We start from the raw sequence: 26,093 nt of genomic DNA on the forward strand, positions 1-26,093 counted from the left end.
AAAGCTAAGTTTTCCTTTCTATATTTCTTGTTACCTTGTTTGTTTTCTGAACTGCTTAAGCTTTAATACAATAACTGGAAACTTAAAATCACAAACGCGATTTTCACACGATGATCACAAATGCCAACTATTTTGCAGACATGAAGACTCCTCTTGCCTGATAAAGAACGAGAACCAAAATTGTTGTAGTACTTTAGACGACACATCATGATGAAACAACAGGAATGAAAGAATTAAGTGCTAACTTCAGCTCCTTCTTTTAATATTACGAACATGAAGTGGACTAAGTGGAACAATTATGCAGATTTCAAACAAAAAGCATCAAATGAGGAGTCTAAAGTTGATAGTAAGCTTCAGCACTTAATTACATAAAAGTCTTGTGATAATATGGCTTTAAATCCCTACACAATAGTAGGGGGAAGTATGCAGTTAACACCCATCAGCATTGAGCAGTGGAGAACTATAATTCAGAAACTTAATTTGGGATAAAACTTAAAATTTTACTATCTATGCATTGTCAACCCAGCAAAATAAATTAATATTTCTTGATTCAATTTTATTTTAAAAATAAGCTTATCTAAATATATATATTTTAAACAGGAATTACAGCAAGAAACACACTAAGAAATATCATTGCGTGCATACAGCAAAGTATTACTTCGAACATTTAGTTTTTGAAGACAACCCAGAAACTCTGAAAAGGGTAAATAATCAATCGATTTATCCAACAAGGTACACTTACATCTTCATTCCAGTCTTCTGCTGTCCATTCTTCTATTGAGTTTTTCCATGCTCCTATTGTAATTTGGGGAAGGAAAGAAAACAGTTACAAGCTAAAAGCACAATGTCATATTTCAACCCTTCTCTTTCTAAGCAATCCTGTTTTCATTGTTAGTAGAACATAAAGCAAGGAGATGGTGGTTGGAAACATGGGAAGCTCTAGAAAATTGGTCTGCAGATTTAAAGTTTTGGGAGGGTTCCCCTCCTCTTTAATTTCTGATTTCAAGAATTTCTTAGCCACTATGGTACCAGACATACAGACACAATTTGCACGAATGCATGTCTGCAACCAGTGATTAATCGCAAACATTGGAAGAACTTCCTCCTATGTCCCCAACGACAGTGAGAGGTTACTCAACCCTCCCACGGGATCTCCCAGGTTCATGCACAAATTCATACAGACCCTGAACAAAACACAACCACAACACCTGCTCTGACATTCATAATCCTATTTTCAATATATTCAAATTCCAGACCCAAGCTATGCGACTGGAGGCTCCTTTCCAATCTGTTAACACTCTCCTCAGGGCAGAACAACTCCAATCCCTTCCCCTGAGAGAGCAATTTTATTTTAAAACATATATAATTCATATAATGGCAGCAGAAGAGTCAATAAGCTTCCACTGTAGCTGCAAAACACTTCTTCCCATAACTTGTGGCAGAGTTTGTGTGGTGAACACTGGAGCACAGCGCACAGTCCACAGCATGAGACAATGGGAAAACTACAGGAAACGATCCCACAGATGCAAAAACCTGATATCTTCCATAGAAAACAGCAGGCACAGACATGCAAGAGCAACAAATGGACTGAAGGCCTTGCCCACCAGCGTAAGCATAGGGAAGGTTATCCCAGCAACAACCAGAGCCTTCATTTAAACTACATAACCATGAGCGAAGAAAACACCAGCAGTAAAAGTTCCTGCTACCATCACCTTTGATCAAGTACAAAAGCAAAAGAACTACTGCTTTAATCATCTCCTTTTACTTAACCAGGAACCCTCTGAGACACACTTATCCAGAAAACAAGCCCCCTGAAGACAGCATCAAATCTAGTTCGTACTAATGCCATCACTACATTAGTGCATTCTTTTGTACACCTTTACAAAGCAGCGTCTTGGGCAGAGGAGGGTCGAATGGCACTAACCCAGTGAGGCAAACAGGCCTACCATGAAGATACACACACGGTGGGGAGAAGAGAGGGCGTTTATACCTTGGAATCCAAAATTATTTGGCAGGTCCTGAGCAAGGTAATATCCGCTCTGTGTTGGCTCTGTGGAGCAATATAGAGTTGCCTGAAACATCTCATGCTCACGTTACCAAACAGGCCCTAACCAGGAGGTTTCTACATAATGCAAAATATTGAGGCACTTGAAAAATAACTAATAATCATATCCGAGCACAGCAAAATTACTACAATGCCTCAAATTTCTAGACTAATCCACACATTTCCACGGAAATTTTGGAAAGGAGGAAAAATCCAATGAGCAGCAGTTTTTAGAGAAACAGTTGATTTTCTTTCCCTTCTCCTGACCAGCACAGAGTCCCTTCCTTTGATATTTCTTCTTAAAAGAAATACATCCTAGTATTTGCCCTGCTTATATTTATCTCCCATCAGTCAGAGCAAGGCTTGCCTCTGTAGAAGACAAACCTCATGCTAGTGCCAGAACTCTAACAACAGAGCTCGAGAGGCTGCTAAAACAAACACAAAAAGAGCTGAGACAAATCAAGCCCAACTCTTGAGCATCCCCCACCACCTTTGGGAGACTGAGCCTGTTTGGAATAATACTTGGGACATTTTCCCGACATTCAGTTTAAACATTTATCCGTTGCTTCTACTTATGAACATGGTTCTGTGCATTTACTCTTTTTATACTGAACACAACCCTTCACCCTTTTACTAGTTTACCCAAGCTGCTAAGTTTATTACTGTTGCTTATTAACACTCTACCTTCCCAACTCAATCCTTCCAGCCTCAGTTACTTCACTGCTCTTCTCTGCATTAAATCCAGTTTGCTAACGCCTTCCTCCTATTGACGGGATTCTAAGTCTGATCTTGCCACAAGTGTATCAACTTCCTTTTAGTCCAAAATCCACCTTGGCATTATTGCAACTCCATATATCCTCTTCCCAACCTTTATCCCCATGTCTTGCAAAGCACCACAATTTAAGAGTTCTCTGTTTTCCACTGAAATTATGCTTTGTGTTTTCAAGGATCCTCGTCATAGCAACTTCAAGCTAGATGGCTATCTGTGACCCTCCTGTTTCCTTTTGTAACAAGTTTAGTTTTAGAAAGTTATAAGGCCAATAAAAAGTATACTATATGTTTTTGGTAAGTCTTCAGTTATTTTACTCCGATTCCTCACTTCCTGTCACACTATTTGATTTTTTTTTTCCTTTTTTTTGAATAATCAGCCATAGATATTAGCCCCCAAATAATTTTATTTCTGTCTTATGTTTCCTTCCAGATTACATTCACATTCTAGAATAACCTGAAGGTTTCCCTAAAATGTTCCTTTCAACTTTTACAGAAGTCCTAAAAACCCCCAACTTCACTGTAACTTCCTACAAAGCCACACAATTCCCTTCTTCCCCCTTGACAGTTACACTGTAATTTATTTTTTCTTTCTTGTTGTTCTTCAGTTTCAGAGTCATTTAAGGCTACTCATAACCAAGATAACGAAGGAAGTTCTTCTGTGAGATTTATGAAACTCTATCAAAGTAGAGGTATCAATAAACTACCAGAATACAATACCATTTTTATAACCTACTTTAAGAAGTGACCACCTCCAACATAATTTATTTATAAGAACTGCTGTGATTTGATGTTCAGGATTTCCCACTGACTTGTGCGTTACAAAAATGTAAGAGACTGAACACTCAGCATGCCTGTGAGAAAATATCAATCACGCTGTTCAAGTTTATTCCCTTTTGGATGAGGATTGGTCATTTTGTTTCCTCCCACCTGTCCCTTCTCTTTGCCTTTCAGTTGTGCCTCTATAAAAATTAGGATGCAGGAAAACCAATGCCGAATTATTTGGAATAAAATCACACTTAAAAGTTATGAACCATTAAAGAGTCACTTTTTACTCTCTTTTTATTTCAACTAACAACACTAAATTTTACATCCACAGAACCAGCTAGCTTTTCTATAGGATTACACAATGGTGCACCTAGAAACATCCTTCATTCAGGCTACTGCGATTCTTCTGGCATCTACAACAATTCAGGACAAGAGGTTCTAGAGCGCTTTCAGAGCATGTATGGGGACAACTACATTTTGGAAACAAATAGTGTATTTCTTTTTAATTGAAAATGTTGATGTTGATCCCTTCCCAGCACTGGCTTAAAGAGGAAGTACTTAGTAAATACTCAGAACTCCACAGAGAGTTTCTATTTGCATGATGTCTTCAGAAAACATTTTGATACACGAAACTGATTTTGTTTCTCCCGGTAGTTGCCCAATTATCCTCTTTTTAATGTAACTGCAGATGAAAGATATTAATTTTCCAAGTAGCTAGTATGAGCTAACTTTGTTTCCTTTCTTTTTAGATGAGAGAAGAAATGGGAATGGGTAATGAGGAACAAAGAGAGAGGTTTCCATCCTGCCCTTCCTCTGTGTATACTCTTATCTGATTTTCTTCACTAGCCCACTGAGGGCTTTATGGATTTCCATACATATACATCCCCCTCATTCACATATTCAGTAACTCCACATTGGTAATTTATTACTGGGATTGTTGATTTGTAACTAAATAACAGCACTGTATATTAAGAAAAAAAAATTGAAAACTAATATTTGTGATTAACAAGCCAAATCAACAGCTCAACTTTGTACAAACTGCTTCCAGCCCCACACCTTGTCTGCCATTTCTTCCCCCTACCCTTGCTTCCATCTTCCTTCCCGGCACACTCTCTTCTGCTTTAAAACTACTACCCCAGCTGCAGCCTCCTCTAATAACCCTCAAGATGCTTTCCATCACAAGGTTGAAAGTGCTTCCCACTTGGACAAAATGAAATGATTCAATTTTAAAGCCTACTCTTTTTAAAGAGATCTCATCTTTTCAGGTTGGGGACTTATTTCAGACATTCCTACGGCTTGTCTAAAAAAGAAACACTGTAAAATAAAACACTCCTCCTGTAGTCATACAGACAGAGACATTTTTGTTTTGTCAGCTATCGTGCCTTTTCCATTTGCACTGAAAATAGATTAAGATTAGCAGCAAAAAAAATACTTAGCATCCAAAAAGAACATTCATACTTAACTAGTTTACTTTAAATTTCCACCAACCAAATGATTTTGCAGGAACTCCCCACACTGACACTCACTCATTCATACCCCTAAGACCCATTAATCTGACAAGGCCAGGGAAAATTCCCAAACGCCTTCTCTCGCCGCCTTCTCCATACCATGCTCCCCAACTTTCCATACACGCGTTAAGTTGCATTACTGAAGTTCAGTGCAGTTCTCGGCAACATGTGCACAACCTAACAGCAAAAACACACTTGGCATCCAAAAAGAAGTTCCGCACATCAACTAGTACGCTTTGAATTCCCACCAATCTGTTTGCTCAGCAGCAAACCCCTCACGTAGACACATTCCTACTCTTACGAGGATCTGTTTAGCCACACCAAGCTACTCTTATTCCTACGCAGAATTCTTCCATTACTGAAGACTGAGGAGATGCCTACAAGAAGGAACACAAGTTGCCATAGGGGAGACATGTTAAGGCTACCCGGAGTTAGCAAAGAGGGTCACAAAACATTCGAGCTCACTTGGGAAGTGGAAGTCAAGTGGAAGTCAAAGTCGTTCATATGCCACAGCCTTAGATTGCATTTGTTTGTTAATAACTAACCAGTGAATTTTCTACCTCTGGTCCAGTCTCCTCATGACTTTCTTGTATGTCTTGTTTCTTTAGTTAGTTAACCTTATTGCTTTTACAATACTTGTGACAACCTACCCTGCCCTCCCCTACCACATAGCAAACAACAGTATCAGTATTCCTAGGGGAATTTTCAAGTCATTAGGCGTCCTTCTAACTCATTATCTGATAAACTTACTTGAAAAACTAACATAAGTGAAAGTAAAAGGTGCATTTCTGTTTGCGCTATAGCACCAATTCATTTCAAAAGTAGTTCCTTGGAAAGATGCCCTGTTTGGCAAAAGAGCTCCCTTTCAACAGCCATTAATATACTCAGTGCCACCCTCCCACACTGGACTAGAAGGCACTCAGAGTGACAAGACAGCTGCCTAATAAGCCCTCCTAAACTCTGAGCCTGTTATTGTCTTCTCTGGTTAAGTGGAAAATGGCTTGTATGACGTTTAGAAAGCTGCATCTCAAGAGGCTTACAGAGAGCTCAACAGAGCACACCCTGGCCTCCAGTATCAGTCTTTTCCTTCCACACTTGACACAGGGGTTGATGAAAAACCATCTGAGCAGGCTTCAGCAATGAAGAGACCAGAAGTTACCCTTTGCTGGGGTTAAAAAAAAAAAACAAAAAGAGTATCTTCTATCACTCTCAGTGGTTCCCAAATGTGGACAATAACGTATAAGAATTTCTTCATCCTGACACAGGGTTTCTTTTGTCATCTCCTGTCACGGAATATGGGAAGCAGCAAGGTATCCTGTTTTCCCAATCACAGACAAGCAGGTCACATTCCTCATTTCTGAATCACCACGAGACCACTGTTAAGTGGTTCTTTTCCAAACTGTCTCTCTCTTGCCTCTTTAGCTGGGAGTGCGTACTTCATACTTGAAACTTCATACAGAAGCACACAGCTGCCTCTATCTTCAGACAGGCAGACTGCTCTTTCGGCTTCCGTTCAAGTGCCTACTTGTGCTTTAGTTAATAATTCTTCTCTTCAAAGGTGGCAGATCTTGGAACTCTCCTCCATCCCAGAGACTCACATCCTTACACATTCCTGTTGTACAGGTGGGGCTTCCAAAGCCATCTCAGTGTCACTGAGTGGATTTATGTTTGTAAACAGTTTTTCTTTTCTTTTTCTTCTTCTACTTAAATATTCACACCCTATTGCTCAATGCTTGTGGATCAATCACTTTTAGTAGGACTTACACTCCTTAACTACGTTAGGTGAGCTCTTAAGCAATACTTAAGATATCTAAACAGTTCTTGACATACAAGATTCTTCCAATAACTCTTCAAATCCCTTTGTCTCTCAAGGGATTGTTAGTACTAAAACAAAAAAAAATTGCAAACTGCTTTCCTTTCATTCTAATCAGATAGTCATTCAGGCTACAGCATGTGCTCTGCCCATTAGTAGCAGTTCAGCTATAAAAATCAACTAATATCTGTGTCATGTGAGATGTATTCGCATTTTCAGAAGTTAACTGAACACTAACAGAATGGTTATTTTAACTGCAATTTGCTACAGGTCTTCATTCCAATCCTTCCACTTCTTGAAGCATCTTACCAGTTCCATCATCTGCATCATTCTGACCAGTCTCCCAAATCTCTGATTTTGTCCCAAAGCCATCAGTGGCAGAAGACTCCGTATAGTCTGCAGGGTTAAATGTCCTAGAGTTTTAAAAGTTAAGAAATGGAAGAGAACACATGGGTCATTCAATGAACACAAGTGTCATCATTTTTAGCTGACGTTGTATTAGATTTAACATCTCGATTTCCACATAATTTATCTTGATAGTTTTGGTTTCAAAAGAAAGTTTTCCTCTATGAGCAGACACAGATAAGAAAGGGAGAAGAGAGAAAAGAAGTAAGAGGAGAAAAAAGTGAGTAGACTGGGGAAAAAAAAATTACTGTAGAGAAACTGAACCAAAACAACAATTCCTGAAAAAGTAGTTAACAGCATACCTACTCCTCCCAGTCTTACAAAGCATTCGTTTATATGCACAATGATAAGCCCCTCTCAGCTGATAGTTTCTCAGCATGTGGCTGACTGATGAGAAACCAGTATCATGTCCTTTCAGAGCACCTGACCTGTGCAGGACAGGAGTTGGAACGTCAGTAAGATTATTTCAGAATGCACGCTTGACACCAATGCCAAAACACACAGATGCAGCTAAAAAGTGAAAAAGGATTATTGAAGAAAAACCTCTTTTCAGTTTATCATCTACAAGTAAGAACAAGAAGGATTATTAGAGAAGTAGAATGAGCTTTCCGTTCATCATGACATCACTGATATTACATGAAATGTCATTAAAGGCAAACACTGAGTGAAAGCAGTGGAGGCTACACTTCTATGAAACAAGTTACTCCAACAAAGCTGAGAACAAACTTTAGAGCTGCTGAGTAGCTTCTTTTGATTCTGTTTTAGGGTCCATGTATGTCCAAGCAGCTAAAGCATGAAACCTCAAAAACAGGAGAAAGTTTATAATTACTAGACTTTCTGGTTTTATATAAAACTTGCACATTCTACATTATACTGAAACAAATCTATTTTTAAATTGATCTAGGACTATAGGCACCACACAGAACTTTCAGCCTCCAAGGCACCATGTGGCTGCTACTGATAGGTACAAATGGGCTCTCCAAGTTTGAGATATTAAGACTGAGTGAACATACATTAGGTTTGTATAGGTGTGTCTAGTTAGAAATACTGGTTTAAGACAAAAATAATCCATTAATCATCTAACAGATTTGTGAATTTTTGCATCCATTTTGGTTTATCAAATATACAGCAATAGTAATATATACAGTGACAATATTGTCAATTAATATTGCCACTGAGTGATCCTTGCCAAAATCTGTGCTCTGCATGTTTCTTACCCCATGCCTTGGGCTGAAAACCTCCCCGCTCCTCTCCCTCTGCCACGTCCAAACCCTAGGAGAGAAAACACCATTTAACAGCAACAGCAGAGGAGCCGCCAATCGCTAGTCTGTCACATTAGAAAATGCTATGGTTGAAGAAGAAAACTACTGTAGATAAAGTCAAATATCATTTACTTCCCAAATTTCCTCACAGAAGAATTTGTTTCTCTAACATACGCAAGTAAGCCACAGTTCATCTAAGACTATGTGTTGCAGTAGGAATTGCCATCCTTTGCTATCTTTTCTGTATCTAGTGAAGTAGCTCCAAATGCGACGAAAAGGACTTACCTAAAGACCCATTCCAGATGAGACTGCCATGCCAAATCATTAGACATCGTTCAAAATTTTGTCTCTACTTTCTCACTCTTGCCTAAGATGCTCTAGAATCCCAGTCTGCCTGCGTACTCTGATTTCTCAAGAAATTCCATCACTCCTTGTTTGTGAGGAGAAAGTTTAAATACTCCATTTGTTTTCTTCTCTGACCCAGCCCACCTGTCCATCCCTACCCTCCTGTGCTTTCGCCAACCTGCAACCACACATTCCTTCTGCTTCCCCCTTAATCGTAGTTACTGACTTGAAAATCACCCAATTCAAATTACTCGACTTCCTTGTTATCACACAGAAGAATATTCATTTCTATTTTAATAACAACAAATATTTGTGACCTCCGATTTCGGCTACCAGCCTCAGTTTACAAGCTTCTTGATACAGTGAACGACTTTGGTTTTGCATGTTGCATACTGCCAACAAGGCATGAAAATTTTTATATTACTTAACCATCCATAAAGCACATGTCTATGTAAACTGTTAGAAACTGTTTCTTACATGTGGCATATTTCTACGTAGATTTCTTTTTTTTCCTTTTTTAGGACCTCAATATCTGAGGCTTTTCCAGTTTGTTGGTTTTTTTGAGGAAGACTATGAATGTTATTTTGTGTTACAAGAACAGGAGGAAGTCAAGAGCTACAGACTGATGTTTATTTTAACTACAAAATTATGTGGTAATTATAAGTCACCAAGCAACTACAAGTTTACTAGAGCACAAAAGTTATAATCCTAAATCACCCATACACTGGTTGTCCAAACATCAGAATTACCCATGATAGGCTGTTCGAATTTGGATCAAAATTACCCCTTATTTTCAGGGGACCACCTAAACTGAGTAAGAGCAGTAGCTCCAGGACGTGGTAAAACCAGTTTAGGAAGTTCCTATTTTAATGACTTTCCCTCCCCTCACCATTCATTCTTCCCCTTGCCCTAGTTCACTGTTGAAGTATTAAAAGACATTTTTAGATCTCTAAAATGTCTACTACCTACATTTTCAAGGACTTCCTAGAAGCATCAAAATAGCAGAATAGCTTTACTCGCATTTTGATGAACGAGCTTACCTATATCCTATACAAGATGACAACTGCTAGCTACAGAGGAACCATTCCCATCCAGCAACACACATTTTGGTGGGACAAGAACACAGAAAAACTGAAGTCTGACACTAGGCCAAGCCTGCTAACTCTACATTTTCCCCTCTTTGCTCTTTTTTCACAATCGGTTGGAGAGAAGACAGCCAGAGGTTAGGAAAGAGGTAACAACAGCTGCAACCTGGCAATCGCCATCCCTCTTCACCAAGCCCACGTGTGAAGCTATGCTCTTTGCTCTGCCATAAACAACAGTGCTCCAGACCCCGCTGTACCCAACTGATTGTAACGCGGGCTCTGAACCTCCTTGCTCAGCCTACCTATTCTACTGCTCTTCTCTCCTTTGCCCACCTAAAATCCCCAATCTGGGAAGCTGATCCATGGCATAACAAGGTCACAGCTCTCAGATGGGCAGTAGTCAGTGCACTCTGGATTATCTTTCTGCCCAGTAAATAACTTTTTTTAAGAGTAGAACCAGCTGAACAAGTTTACTTGGGGACACTGTAGGGGCCATCTATGTAATAAATTTACTTCCTACAGCTATCAATACAGCATTTAACACCATTTACTAATGATGCACAGAAGAGAGATCAACAGTTTTTGACAAGCTCAGCTACAAGACCAATCGGGAACTGCGAATCACAGAAACAGTCAAGCAAAAATATTTTTGAATGAGGACGACATTAGGTACAGAGAGATTAGCTAGAATAGCTAGCATGAAAGTAGAAATAGATTCTAGGAGAGGAGGCAAGTCTCCCCAGCCTCCCAAGTGCAAAAGCCTGAAAGAATAACCTTAGCATATTAACCAGAGGATGAAGTTTTAGCATGCGAGGCATATGTAAGATGCCGTACCAGCACGGGCACAATAAACTATTGGTTAGAAATCAGCAATAAGAACCTCTAACAATTTTAGAAATGGCTAGAAAGAAATCACGTTGCTCCTGAAGTTCCACGCACAGTCTTAGACTTCTAGCCAGCAAGGATTTTTTTTAATACCAGATCACTTTGAAAGTTAATCCTGAACTTGGATTTCCAGTGGCTTCCCTTAACTTCATAAAGCTGTGTCTATGCTTTCTGTCAAAACTGAAATTAAGTTTAATCAACAAATGCAACAAAAAGCATTTTAATGAAGACAAAAGGAAGTACCAAACCAGTGGGTTAGAGAAAGCACTAAATTCAAAGCTAGAAAAGACACTTACGAAAAACTAATTCAAAATATGGGACAGTGAGTACTCACCACTGAAAGACCACCCTAACTCAGACACGGAATCTCATACATTATGGTCATTAATGCAAGATGCCAGTGGGAAGGGCTGATATTCTCCTTGACACAACCAGATCACTAATATATTCTTAAATTCTCATGCTACAAAAGTTACTTCTCTCAGCTGTCAAAATTAAAACATGGCCTTAAAACAATGAGAAGGCACAGTCTTCTAACACAGAGAAGTTACTCATGAAGCAACTATGAATGCCCATCAGGTACTTGCAAACTTTGATGCTTTTTAACAGTGACTAAAAGGTCAGTGAGCAAATGGAGCTTCACACTGCAATTCAGGGTAGGGGCCCAAATTCTAAGCATGCAATCCCACAGTAATTTAAACCCATTTAAATCAGAACTACTACAACCGAGGTCTTCCTCACCAGTGATCAAAAGCTCTGCTCTCTTTCCTGCTCTGACAGTTTTGCATGTACCAGTGAGTGAGCACAAAACCACTATCAGAAAACAAAACTATTAGTCCACTTTTGCATCAGCTCTCCAAACCAGTTCCTTGCTTGTTAAATGCGAGAAAACTAGTCACCTTTACACCAGCATAAGCCACCAAAAAAACCTGTTGTCCCCAACTACCATGCTGCCTGCCCCCTTTTTTCTTTTTTGGCTTGATTAGTTTTAAACTTAGATCAATCCTCTGATACAGCTTAAATGCACCAGGAGACAGACAGGACCAATTCCTCCCAGCAGTAATGCCAGTTTATGCTTGTAACGTAAAAAGTATAGCTTTAACACTACTCTAAAAAGATGTGTATATATGGTTTAAATCGCAACAGTCAATGTTTAAAAAAAATTTTTTTTCCTTTCGCAATTCACAATCAGCAATTCTTCCATCAACATGTTTATCTACCCACAAAAAGAGGACAAGTGACTTGGCAGTAGCTCATTAAATCTTCCAGTGAGTCTAAAGGAATAGATTTTCTTACAATCAGCATCTGGAGCACAAAAGCAAATGACGGACATCAGGCAAAGCACAAAATTACTGCCTGCCTCATATAAACCCTCATAACATTTCTTCACATTCCTTTACACTTGGATCTACAAACAACAGCCTAAAGTATCAAGGCAGCATTGCTTACTCATTTCTGTTCCAGGAAACCAGGACTGGGGAACTACGTTTAAAGTTGATTCTGATCAACATTCCTGCTACTACCCCTATCCAACATCATTTAAAGGAACGAACTATTTAAAACATGTTTCCTTTAACATTGTAACTGTTCAACTGTGTATTGTTGGGTCTTTTTTTCCTGCTCTCCAGCACATCTCCCTCAGTTGACTAGGTTCACTTATTCAATTTACATTTTTCTTTCCTGGAATGAATTCTAGGTAAGTTAACACTTATACCCAGATAGATGGCGAGATTTTCTGTTTCCACTAAAACCCACTGGGAATTCAAAACACTCATAATCACACAATCAAGTCTTCACTCTGGTACTGTCCATGCATGGAAAGAATCATTCATCTCATTCACAAAGTTTCTTCCCCCAAAACAAACGCACACTATGTGGGAGCATGAGAAAAGTGTGTAGTCACTCAGCTTGGATCCCATTAACTTAATAGCCTATTCTGTAGAAAATCGAGTTAGCTGAGCTTGCAGACCTAAATCCTTCCACTGCAACACTGGTGTCTTATTTCAAAACTCAGATTTTCACACTGACAGGTTTAAACTAGATGAAGACACTTTAAGGTTAAGAGAGAGGTCTAAGAACAGCTGAAAGGAAAAGGAAATGCAGACTGGAAGAGCAGGCAACACCCTAGATTTGTGCTTATCTCCGACTACACAGTAACTGAACAGCCCTGGTCTCTGCTCTGGAAATGCAGAGCCAGCCATCCTCCCACAGACACCAAGGTGATAGAGGCTTAAGCCTTATGAAGAGATAAGGAGGCTAAGTATAGAAAGTTTGCATTCTAGGTATTCCATGCTACCAAAACAAACAAATTATATTTAATAATTCAGATCACTTTTGTCTTATCAGTCATCATAAAACTAGAAGCATTGGATTAGTTTTATACACCGCATGTACTCTAGTAATCATTTTTAAAAACACGTGCAGAAAACTTCCAACTCTAAATTTATGTTTAAAAGAAAATAATTAACTTCTGTTAAAGCTAAGTTCTAGTTAATCAAAAAAAAAATTTACATGACACACAGCTTCTTAACAAATGCAGAACCAACTACAGCAAAACTAAACAGACTTCAGATTGTGACCTCCAGAAGGTCTGCTCTATGTTCATGTTTTAGAAAAACCAACATCCTTACTAGTTCTGGCAAAGGAAATCCAAAATATATCCTGTGCCAACTGTGCTAAGCTTTTAAAACAAGAAAATGTTTAGACATGCAATTCTGGTTACAGAAGCTCAATTTTTTCAAGGATAGCATACTACTTATCTAAACAACATTAAAAAAAAAAAAAAGATCAAGAATACAAGCTGGACTATAGTCAGATATTTTCAAAAAGGGTAAGCTTTCTTATACAGCCAGCAGAAAAAAACAGGAGTTTGAAAAGCTCCTTGTCATTCTGTTTATGTCCAAAATTAAAACATTATGTTTTTCCCTTCCATTTTTATTTCTGTTTTGCTAGAAGAAAATTCCCTGTCAGCATCCACATTTATGGCATGCTCATGTTGTTCTGCAAGAATGAAGAGGAAGAGAATAGAGGAACAGAAGTAAAAGCAACATATCCATTTTCACTTTGCAAACCAGAAGAATTGCTACACATGAATCTGTAACAATTTCTATGCTGAACCAAGTCCAAACCTTTATCTACCTGCTATTCCATTATCAGCTATGGTCAATTAGATATCTAAGGAAGAGTACACGAACTGAAACCACAGTGCACTTTCTCTGGACACTCTCCTGGTCTTCAACCATTTGTGGCTCAGACTTCCTTAGCTAAAGATAATTTACATACATCAAAACCCTTAGTGGTTTTTCCTTTTCTTGCTGTGATTCTTTTTTAGGATGAAATTGTCAAGTCTCTCTGCGTGTAAATTTTCAGCACCCACAACATCTTATTGAAAGGAACTCCTCAGGTTAACTACATGTATGAAGAACCACCTCTGTAAGTTCATTTTGAACTTGTAACCTACTGATTTCATTTAATATTCCCTCATTTGCATACTTGCTTGGAGTGATCAATTGATTCCCTCACAGAACCTTCTCCACAGAAATTTTACAGATCTCTACCATACACCCACTCAGCCCTCTCTTTCGCAGGTGGAGAAGTCCTAGTCTGCTTGTTCTTCGCACCCCATAAATGCAGTCTTCCCAGTACCTTCAAAAGCCTTTTATAGCTCTACCGCATCCTTTTCAACACAGGGTGGAGCATAGTGGGAGAACCAGACCTGCACTTAAAATTGAAGATGTGAGAACAGTAAAAAACAGCAGCATAAAAAAAGAAAATTGTGCCTGTAAAGTTTGTCCATTTGTATATAACACTGCAGCAGATTAAAACAAAAAAGAGGAATCGTTTCTAGAGCTGACAATCCTAAAGACACAACCACCTTCCTCCATAATTCTTTCACAAGATTCCATTCCAGACAGTTACAAATCCTTGCAATACTGACACACAAATATAATCACTTTGATGCAATTCTTATTCATCACCATTATAGTATTTTTTACATCTAAATTAAGCTCATTCAAGAAATTCAGTTCTGAAAAGATGGGAAGGCCATCTTAAAAAAAGAAATTCCTTGAATCCTTTCCAAGCCAAAGTTTACACCCTCAGTTTAGCAAGCAAAAATTAAGGGCAGAGCAGTTCCTGCTGAGATGTGTCCTGAAACACCATCCTGTGATGCATTTTTGCTTTCTGTTAATCAGTCAGTAACGCGTATCTACTTCAAATCCCTGATCTGCATACCAGCAACGAGTGGTGTTTGTACACTGTACACCTACTACCCTGTAAAGTTGCAAGGAATGTCACACAGTCATTAACAGAAGATCTACTGCACAATAAAGCTAGTGCCTACAGCACCAAAGCTGAAATACTCAGTATCAGGGTTTTTCCCTCTCAGTAAACAGCACATTATCACCCCAGTGTCAATCCCATTTCTGCCATTTTCAGTGCACATCATTTCTTAAAATAAGGTTGTTCTACAGTGAAGCAGTAATAGGACGGCCCAACAAATCTTCCCCTAGAAAGCAGCCAGTAAGATAACTCCAGCCTGAGAAAGCTTAAAATAGAGACAGCGTGTTGCTCAGATATTAGCTGACCCCTAGTTTTGTATCCAATGCCTAGATTCCTACACACACACACTGCATGAAACAGATCTAAAAAAGGGTTCTGTGATGATTACCAACGATCTATTTACTTTCAGCTGAAGTATTTTATCCCACATTTGACTATTCTGTGTATATGAAAAAAAGACTACTGAATGAAATGGCAGGAAGCTTTTTTTAATTATTTCTACTAATATCCAAAGAAAGAAGGTCATGCATCCCTGAAATTCTGAGAAATGAATTAGACAGCTTTATACAACTCCCTGCAGATTTCAAGGGCTTGCATTATAAAATTAAATTAGGTATTTCCTGCCACAGAATACACACACTTGTAATATAATGATCCTGAAGTCGTTCAACAGGTTCATCACAGACAGTTGAGAACACTTCATTAAGATACTTTGCTCACATGAATGTACAGTCTAAGTATTTGGTAGAGAGATACAGTAATACTACGTACACTAAGCCAGTGAACAGAAATTGGTTGAAGTTGTTCCTATTTCTTCAGTCAGATATGTCCGCTTGATCTGATGCTTAAGTGCTTTGGCTTGAGACATATGATATTCATCTAGAGAGCTACAGTGTTGACAACAGCAGCAGTGTATTGTTCATAAGGTTACAAAGCAAAAAATAGACCGCATTTGAAATTAACCTCTAGTTCCACCCAACAATTTAAAAAACCCTACCTTTATATATATAATTTGAATATAAAGGATTATTTTATAAAACAAATACTGAAAAACTTACATTCCATCTATTAACAGTGCTAACGTACCAAAAACTGTAGTTGTGAACTATACCACACCCTCTCCTGCAAAACTACCTCTCTGCACACACCATTTGGTATTTGCTGATTCACTTGCACAATCGAGTCATTCTCACAACCCTCTGGGAGCTATATGTCTTTGCATCTTTCCACTTCTTCAAGATGCAGATCTGGAGACAACGAAGTTGCCTGTCTTTGAATGCCTCGCTACTGGATATTCCAAAAAGAAGGGAGCCCTTTGAAGGCAGAATTTTTTGTGAGTTAGACCTTACTTATTAAATACATTAGCTCTGCTGTACAGTTTATCAATTTAACTCATTTAATACCCATTCCCCATACAATCTGCACTTATTTTCATTCCTTCTGCTCTAAGAAAAAACAAGCCTCTTTCCACTCCAACCTGTGAAAATCCAAACCAACTACACATCCCTTGATTCCACATCAAATCCATTATCAACACCTTTCCTATCTGTTCTACTGGATAGGATCAACGTTGTACCTAAGACTCCGCAGTATTCTTTTTCCACAGTTCTCATCAACTCTTCCATGCCAAATTCCTTCTCCTACCAAAAAGTCTTTAAGGTGGCTTGTATTTTCTCTGATCGGCTACCAAAAACAGAAGGCAATCAGATCCACCCCAAAGTAACTGCACAAGTACTCATCAAATCCCTCCCTGAGAGCCCTACAGATGGAATCTTGTACTCTCCTGCTGCCAAGGTACATCCTGAGGAGCCCAGTGCACTCCCACTCACAGGAGGCTGGCGTGAGTCAATCTGGGAAAACAGCTCTCCGCAGCCAGAGCACACCACACAGCTTGCTACACAGCAAATTACCATAAAGGTGATTTGTGTCAATTCTTTTAAGTTGTTCTGAGACCAAGACATGACAAGGGGTAAGGGAGGGGGAGGTACCTAAATTAAAGGTGGCTGAAGCGCTTATAGAATCAAAGGATAACCAACAAATGCTTAAAAAGAAGTGTTTAAAGAAATAAATGGGAGAGTTCCATTTCAGGACATGAAATCAGTGTCAGTCCCACACCAATGCCACCATCTCACCTCTCCCACGGCCACGTTTCCCACGGTCTGAAGGCCTGTCTCCTTGATTGTTGTCCACTCCATTCTCTTCAGCTCTGACTGTGGAGAGAGGACAGCTTAAGAGAAGCTTTAGAGACTCATACATGAGACAATATAGCCATCTGCTTAACCTGAACCCCAAAAGAAAAGGCAAGATTTTAAAGTGGGCTGGTCAACAGATCTCAGTCACCCCTCTTCTTTGGGAGTCTAGCTACAAGCAAGTTATGTTTACTTTGCACTGGACAATTAGGAAGAAAAATATCTAATAAGTGGGAAATGTCCCTCAGTAGACACACTTCTGGGGGGAGCGGGGAGGAGAAAAGAAAAAAATGCAGTGTTTTGCAGCCTACACTATTAAATCAATTACGGCCTCACCTCTTTAACAAGGTAGGAAATACAGCTGCCTCATACTGTGATGCCTTGATAACGTGCTGGGTAGCAACAGTGAAAGAATAAGGAATAACCAAGAACATGAAACTCTTCTCCTGCCTGCCCATACCACATCCCTGTACAACCAGGGAAACTTAAAAGAACTCTCCTCTGTATTTAAATCAGAGGGATGATGCCTGGGTGAAGGTGAAGCATTAGAAAAGCACTGCAACTTAACTATTTTGTGGAGAACTACTGAGGAGGTACTGTGAAAGATGGCTGGCTCCTTGAAGAAAAAAAAAAATGACGCCACTTCAAGCACTGCTGAAATTTTTTTACTGCACAACTTCTCTTAATGGCAGTGACAAAATCATTAATGCTTGGACATCTAGCTGGGAAGAGAATATCAAGATTTGGTAAACATCCCAAAAAACTTTAACTCCAGTTTACAAAAAAAGACAAGCAGCACCTGGCTCTGGCAAAAATTCTGCCCCTCACTTTCATTTTGATGGATCCAATTTCCATTTTTTCTAAGCATAGCTGCAAGTTTTATTAATATTTTTCCTATCTTGACGTTACTGTTGTCTACAGATTCACAATGTCTCCATTGGCACAATATTTGAATATATTCCAATAATGAATTAGAAGAGTTGGCTAATATTGTAAATATTTTTCCTGCTTTTAAATGAAAAGCTGAACATTTGTTTTCATTTCTCTGCTCATCTATCCGTGTTGTGTATGGTCCTTACAGGCAATGTATACGGCTTTGATACTGCTGATAAAACTTAAAGGAAAAAAGCAACGTGTATCCAACAGCGATCTAATGTGATTCTACCTAACTTGGAAACATCAGTTTGCTTTTGTACAATGTATTATTGCACCTGTATAAGCTGTAGCAAATTTTTACATGTTTCAACTCACAAAGAATTTTCTCTGTTGTAGAAACTCACTGCTGATTGGCTTATGTAAGTAATATACCTTAGAGATTAATAATGATCCCAGTCTCTTCATTCCCCTTATCAGAAGATGAGAACATCTTCAGATTCTCCCACTCATAAAAGGAGATAGAGTCAAAGCTGGATAATTTTTTCATTAAAAGAAACAAAAAAGCATCTCAGCTGTGCAGCAACATACTTGCTCTCAAGTAGTCTTACAAAAAGTCAATTCTAAAACTTATATAAAGAACAGCAATTTGTACAAGATCAATTAATCACAAAGGACAGAAATTTAAATTAAACCGAGTGTCTCTGAACAAGCACAGACCATCCCAAAACCAAGTCACGTAGACAGATCAAGCATACCTGTCGCACAAACAAGTTATGATCCCTTCAGCGCTGAGCTATAGCTCGGACAGACTTTACTCCATAAAGCATTCGCTTTTAACTCAGCCAGTTTCAGCTGCAAGAAAAGTGTCTGAATCTTTAAAAATGAACCCCTATACGTACACTCTCGGCCACGGCTGCCTCCTCTTCCCCGTCTGTTCGAACTTCCCCGTCCACGACTCACTTCTCTGTCCCCTCGTTTTTCTCTGTTCTCTTTGTTTTCTGAACTTTCCTTTCCAAGGCTTTTCTTCTTTCCCCCTACAGTCTCCCAAGAAGTCTATTTGGGTAGAACAGAATTAGATACAAAAGTCAAAAAGGAAGAGACAGCTCTCAATGCATACTTCCACCTCACACCTCTCCAGTTCATAGAAAAAAACCAGGTATTTGGGTAACATCACATATGTAATACCTTGCAAACTACACTAATACAAATGGAAACACAGTCTGTATGTTTGGGAAGAGATGAGAAAGAAACAAGTTTTAGAAGTTGGATTGTCATATGGAATGTGAGAATCCCAAATATTTCTGGCTATAATGGACTTTTACTAGTTCAAGGAAACCTAGATACGACCACAATGCAGAAAATCTGCAAAGAAAACAACAGCTTCCCTCTCAACTACCTCCATAAATCTGGCAAGGGAGCATGCACAGAGCTATCTTTTTCTCCCAAGGAAATAAAAAAATGCTTATAAGCATCATTGAACAAGAGACTGATGAGAATAAGTACGTGGCCTGGGGGGGGGGCGGGGGAGAAAAAAGAAAAACCATTATCCAGACATACTAGAATTCAAGCACCAAGAGTCAGAATGGCAGAACAACTTGGGAAAACTGGGGCTATGATAAGCCAGACCATCCACTCTTAACAGCTACAGCTCATCACACACAGCAAAATACAGGAAAAAGTATGTCTAAAAAGACAAGGGACCAAGGTCCAAACATCAGGCTTCAGCTTTAATATTAAACTCCATCTTTAAAATAAATTCAGGGATCGTATCGGCTCTATAGGAGTATCTGTAGGAGTTGAAAATAAAATGACTAAAACACTTGCTAAGAATAGCACAGCACCTCATATATTATGCAATTCCACAGTTACTCTATTGAGCCATAGTTGCAAAGCAAAGAAGAAGAAAGGTATTATTTGCAAACCACTAAAATGGCAGCTAGGTTTACATACATGTCCCCATCTCTAGGAGTTTATAGTCTAGGTAAGGTATTTAAGCAGACAATTTGCGCATGCAAATAAGGTGCATCAACTGTGAAGCACTAAAGCCATGACCTCTGACAGGCACCTACATCAAACACAAAAGGTTGGCTATCAGTGCTTTTAGGTCTTGTCCTATCTCTTCTCAATTCAGACAATAGCAACCCAGAAGCCCTCACGAGGTAGGCAATGACCAGCTAGTCCAAGCTGGCTAGAATTGAGAAAATTAATGCCATTGAGAAAGCAGGTGACAAAGCAGTTTACAAGTATAAACTCAATGTTTTAGTGTCTCCTTTGAGGGAATAAGTACTAAGAAAATGATTACTCTCTCATTTTTTGACACGGTACAGGTGAGAAAGAAGGTTGAAATCACTTTTCAATTTCATCTCCAGTATAGAAGACTACACCACCGTAAGCCAACTTAGGTGAAGCGCAGACAGCGTGGAAGTATAAAACTACACGTTTGAGCAACACCATGTTATTTGTGCAACAGAAAACTGTTTCCTCCAGCAACTGTCATATGGCTTTGCCTGCCGTAGCCTGTGTAACTGCACTGCACGCTAAAGCACCCCTAGAGCTTGAGAGACACTTCACATGAGAAAAAATAACTGACAACTGAAGAACCACGTCTATATAGTTCAGAATGCACTACTATTTCACTGATGGGCATAGTGCCAAAAAATCTTTGACCATTTTAAGAAATACCCAAAACTGGATGATCATGCAAAGCTTAAGACGAAGCAGCCTCTCCTTAGTAAGGTTTTACATGACTTGGGAAGGATCAGTAAAAGGACGACTATGAAAGCATCAGATTCATGCTTTCCCACAATATAATTCTGAGGAAAGCCTTAAGAAGTTGGGCATGTCCTTTAAGATAGAGGATGGTGCTACCTCTGGGCATGGGAATCCATCAGAGACTATCGAAGCTGCCTGTTTTTGTAAGGGAGATAACTGATTACAATTTCAGCTGGCGATGCCTGAGGCAACCCAAATGACAGTTGTGGGCCTAACCTTTGAAAATATGTAACAGACGCCTTTTCGCTGGCTTGATCTTAGATGGAAAGAAGAATAATCTGAAAGGTCCCCTTTGTTCTATCTTCAAAGGTTTAGGAAGTAAAACATGGTTGGGCATAAAATGGATCTTACGCCTGTAGAAAGTTAAATGAATAGAAGTCTTGGGCAAAGAAACATGCTCTTCTCTACTCTCATCCACAAGCCTCTATCTATCCAAAGCCAGACTGTCACAACTGTTGCAAGTGAAAAGTCTTCATAAAGACTAAGCCACACAGCATAAAGCCTTAAAGATGACAGCATTAAACAAACAAACAAAAAAAAAAAAAGGAAAAGGCAAAACTGGCAGAGTACCAAAGAAATTATAAATAGACATTCTAGCTATCACTCCTTGCTCTTCTAACTCCTCAAATTGGATAGACACATCTTCTTCAAAATGAGGTTAAAAAAAAAAAACTTCTAGTGCATCAAAGCAGAGCAAAACTAGAAAAAGAGATTTGGGAATCTGCATTCAGAACTAGTAGTACCTCTGCTTCCAGCTTTACATGAAATCCATGGTTAAACTGTTCTGTAGTATAAAGGCCTTAAAACAAACCCTTCAAGTTGGAGGCCCACGAACTTCCATAAAGAATAATAAATTTCTTTACACCCTTCAATTAATACTCCTTCCTCCTTGAGCCCTTTAAGTTCTCTGTATTTGTTTTTGAGTTGCACTCTGTCTACAGAGAGCAGTGGGTTCAGAGGGACTTGTCAAAAGAGTAGAACATATATATATGTTGCTTCTAATTGATAAATGAGTTCAGAAAGTTTCTTCCATGTCATGATCACTTACAACAATTTGCTAAAGAAAGAAAGCATTTAACATTCTCTATCAACCAGAAAACTACTTTCAACTAGAAAATGGCAAATACGCGAAGTACAAGAGAACACAAAACCAGCACATTACCAAGACAGATTTAATCAAGGCGAGATGCTCTCTTCTACTCCCAAGTTGCCAGCTTGCTCAGTGTTACATATTTCTGTGTTTTAGATGACCTCAACTCTTATAAATGAAAAGGGGATAGAAAAGAAAGTCCCGTCAGTCAGAACGGTATGTGTCCTAGATTTAGGGTGTGTGTGGGGGGTGAGTTTCCTCGTTAACAATAAGCCAGAATACACATCCTGACAAATCACAGGAAATACTGTATGTTCAGCATTAAGAAAGGAAGTTCAGGTTTCTTTCCCTATTTAGATGAATTGGAATCTAGCTTACTGCCTCGAATAAACTGTAAGAAGTGCCTCCAGCAAAAACTTCAACCGCAGCAAGACATATTTTCCTGATATCTCTTACGATAAAAAATTGCTCCATGCAACATTATAAGCGACATTATTTGTTGTTATATACACATTGTTTAGTCTCCTCTTTCTGTTTTTCAATAAAGTCATGCAAATAAGCAACACACGCAAAGGAGCAACTACTTGCTGTATCCTCTTCTGCCATTAGTAGCATTGTCAATGTAATTTTCAGATGTGGAAACCTCCAACTTCAATACTGCCAATGCACACCCATAGAAGTTTCATGACTTAAAATATCTGCCTGCCCTTTAGGTTTATGAAGATTGGCCTTTGTGGCAAACACTTAGACTCAGGTCTCAGGGTTGTGGAGGTGCTGCAGAGTAACTATAAACATTGCAGCAAAAAAACCAGGCCCATGTTTGACAGAGCACTGAGTTCTGCTGCAGAGTTAAAGCTGCTGCATGTAAATGAAAGTCAGAGGATTCTGCAAGAGACCAGCTGAACATCCACAACATTTTCAAGGTTCAGCCTACTCTAAGGTATGCACACAGTAGAGAAGCTGCCCCAGTCTCCATTTCCTTCAAAAGAATTTGAATGGAGACATGGAAATGGAAAGTTCCGAAATATGACTTTCCCATAACTTCTAAGAAGTAGAAAGATGCAACAAACAGAAAAAGCGGTTTAGTATGAAAGTAAAATCTTACCGTGTCTGAACTTCCTTCCAGCAGTATATTGATTGCTCTGTTCACGTCCCCATTACAATCATGTAGTGCCACTATGCACTCATCCTGGTTTTTCCCCGTCACTTCCATAAGCTGGCAGTAAAAGTCAGACATGTTAAAATATCTAAATTATCATCATAAGAAAATAAAGAGTTAGTACCATCACAGATTCCAAGAAAGTGCATAGCTACTCTGTCAAAGCAAACTAAAATCCTAAATAAAGGTATCTTACAGGCATTTTACAGATCTGCTAGGGATTCAGACTAGAGACAGGATGAAACACCAGTTAAAGGGTAATCAGAAACCATTCTCACACCTTTTTTTTTTTCTTCCCTTTATGCTTGCAGCAAATGCTGTCACCCCAGAGACAGCAGTATATGAGGGTAAAGATGTAAAAGACCAGGACAGCTCCAGTATCATCCTCTCTCCCTCCCCATCAAACATCCCTCTCTTTATCCCCCTGTGTGAGGACATAAGGTAAGACATGGCAGAGAACAGATCCATCTGGAAAAACATCCAGACTAAGAAAAAGGTTATTTTTCAGCCAGATCCACCCCCTCGATCCATTTCAGCATATGGCCACACAAAAGGCATAAGTGATGGCTGCTTAAGGAGACCTGGTACTGAATTATGCTCCGTGGAGTTGCGGTGCACATCCTGGGGAGTGTGGGATGGAAATAAACACAGTCTATCATGGGACACATCCAGCAACTTCACTCAAAGAAAAAAACCTACATGAGCTAGAAATACATATGCACAATGTAAAATATTGGAGATTTCCTATGCAGAACTTAATTCTTATCCTTCCCACCAGCAGAGCTACAGGCACTATTGATGAGGGTCCTTTGGCTTCAGGAAGTACAAGACGTCACTTCTGGAGGAGGTTTTACAAAGGAAAAGAAATCAATAAGTCTGCTCCTCTGCTGCATTAATGCATTCACGCTAATTGTTCTCTCCTTCCGGGTGTACTAGGTTCTTCATGAGTTGTGATGTGTTCACTAGGACAAAATCACCAATACCCACAGCAGAACAGGGACCCAGATTCTCAGTACTGCTCAAATTAACGGTCTCAGCTATAATTGGGTAATGGAAGCTCGAGCAACTACACCTGAAACTCAGCACGGTAGAGGAAATGGTGTGAGATTTCATTTTCACAGTGTAATTCTATCATTTTAATGCATACACAGAACTGGGAAGTCAAATTATTTTTTTTTAAAATAACACTTCAATTCACCTTTAAGCTATGATTAGATTTTTACTTTTCCTGAAAAACAGCCAAGATATTTGCAAACTCAGTTTACACAGGTGACATATTTTTCCCATGTGCATGTACATGTGGACAAGCTGAATGCACTCTTTATTCTGACGATCATTAAGCATCAGGACCATACTAGAGAGATACAGTCTGGAGGAGACATCAGCACAGATGAGTTTTGGCTTAAAGGCTTATCTACAAAGGAAAATGCACTGGTGTAACTATACAGCCAGAGCTATATTACCACACAATTTCTTGTAAACAGACTTTACAGTGCAATAAGAGCACCTTTTCCTAGTTAAACTTACGTCCTTCTGAAAAAGGTTTCATCTAAATGAGAAACAGACGCTCTAGCTCCAAAATGTAAGCCAGCTTGGGAGCACCTTATTGCAGGGCATAAAAACTCTGTACCATAAGAAACATACTTGTTTCACTTTATCTTCAAAATCTGCGTCGTTCTTATCGTAGATCATCTGAGCAAGGCGAATCTGTTCTGCTGTTGCCTGAAAAATGCAAACATGCAATAAAGTACACAAAAGGTAACAATATATTTTTTAAAAGTATCTCCTAGTGTCATTATATTTTTTTCTCCAGATTCTCAAAAAGAACATACACAACAAGCACAGAGGTACTATGGGGAAGGGATTAACATCTCCTCTATGCCCCTTTTATAGTTAAAAAGAAGCAATTTCAACACGTTCTAATGTGTTTGAACCACAGTTGAAGGCCACCACATAGACAAGACAACCATATAATAAAACAGAATTTACCACAGAAGCCTACGCTTTGATATTTTTACTTTGATTTAGTATCTACCATTCCAGAGTTAGAGTTTTATCGCAACAAACTGGCAACAGTATTTCTACATTAACCACATCTCTGACGATTCCTGCTCACATCACCTTCCATGACTCTCCCAACAACCACCTGACTCTGTAGTTTTATGAGCACTTAAAAAGAGACCGAGTCATGCGTCAAGATTTTGCCCGTGAACAGCTGCACTTATTTTCTTTATAAGCAAATATAAAGGTCTCTGAAAACTGCTACAGGATCTTGCTATTTATGAAATATTTGGTGCTTCTGTAATGTTTCTGGATGACAAATCCATGCTGGCAATTTCTCCAGAAGCTGAAAGACTAAAATGAATGGATGCAGTAAAGTGCCATAAATCCAAATAGGCTACGGCTGCCCCAGAGAAAACGCAACTCAAGAACACTAACGTTGCATCATCCAGGCCACTCTTCATAGTGTGGCATTTGCAGTCTACTTGAACTGCACTCCCATGAAAATAGCAAAGATAAGTCCAGGATCATGTAGCATAGAGTTAATTTGATTTCTGTTCAAACAGAAGAGGCTTCCATCTCATGCTAGAGAAGGCTGATACTGAAGAGAGCCAGGATCTGAAATGCGTGTTGATGTGCTGCAGAAGACTTCTTCATTGGGAAGGGGACCGCCTCATCCACTGAAATTCTTGACAGAAAGAATTCATCTGGGCAGCTGATTGAATCTCACCTTTCGAAGTCCCACTTCACAGGATACCCACATGAAATTCTATGCCTCACGAGTTCAGACTTAATCAGCCTCAAACTGCTTCACTTTTGGAGTTTACCACAAATACAAGCTC

At 39.1% G+C, this 26,093-nt stretch overlaps 1 protein-coding gene across 25 annotated transcripts in view; it reads right to left on the minus strand.

The window, feature by feature from the left end:
* Positions 1–26,093, minus strand: part of LOC142074711 (ubiquitin-associated protein 2-like) — a 181,320-nt gene that overhangs the window by 127,890 nt on the left and 27,337 nt on the right. For 11 of the 25 annotated variants that reach the window (XM_075135526.1, XM_075135525.1, XM_075135530.1 and 8 more), the window contains 7 exons: positions 24,895–24,972; positions 23,197–23,307; positions 19,129–19,282; positions 17,297–17,374; positions 8,524–8,578; positions 7,211–7,314; positions 743–795 (listed from right to left, as the gene is read on the minus strand). In XM_075135526.1, coding sequence (XP_074991627.1) covers positions 743–795; positions 7,211–7,314; positions 8,524–8,578; positions 17,297–17,374; positions 19,129–19,282; positions 23,197–23,307; positions 24,895–24,972 — 633 coding nt within the window. Of the gene's footprint in view, positions 1–742; positions 796–1,990; positions 2,051–7,210; positions 7,315–8,523; positions 8,579–17,296; positions 17,375–19,128; positions 19,283–23,196; positions 23,308–24,894; positions 24,973–26,093 lie in introns of all 25 variants that reach the window. The other 14 variants (XR_012670676.1, XR_012670675.1, XM_075135513.1 and 11 more) reach the window with 2 other exon arrangements.

The sequence above is a fragment of the Calonectris borealis genome, chromosome W (genome assembly GCF_964195595.1).
Source record: "Calonectris borealis chromosome W, bCalBor7.hap1.2, whole genome shotgun sequence".
Lineage (NCBI taxonomy): Eukaryota > Metazoa > Chordata > Aves > Procellariiformes > Procellariidae > Calonectris > Calonectris borealis.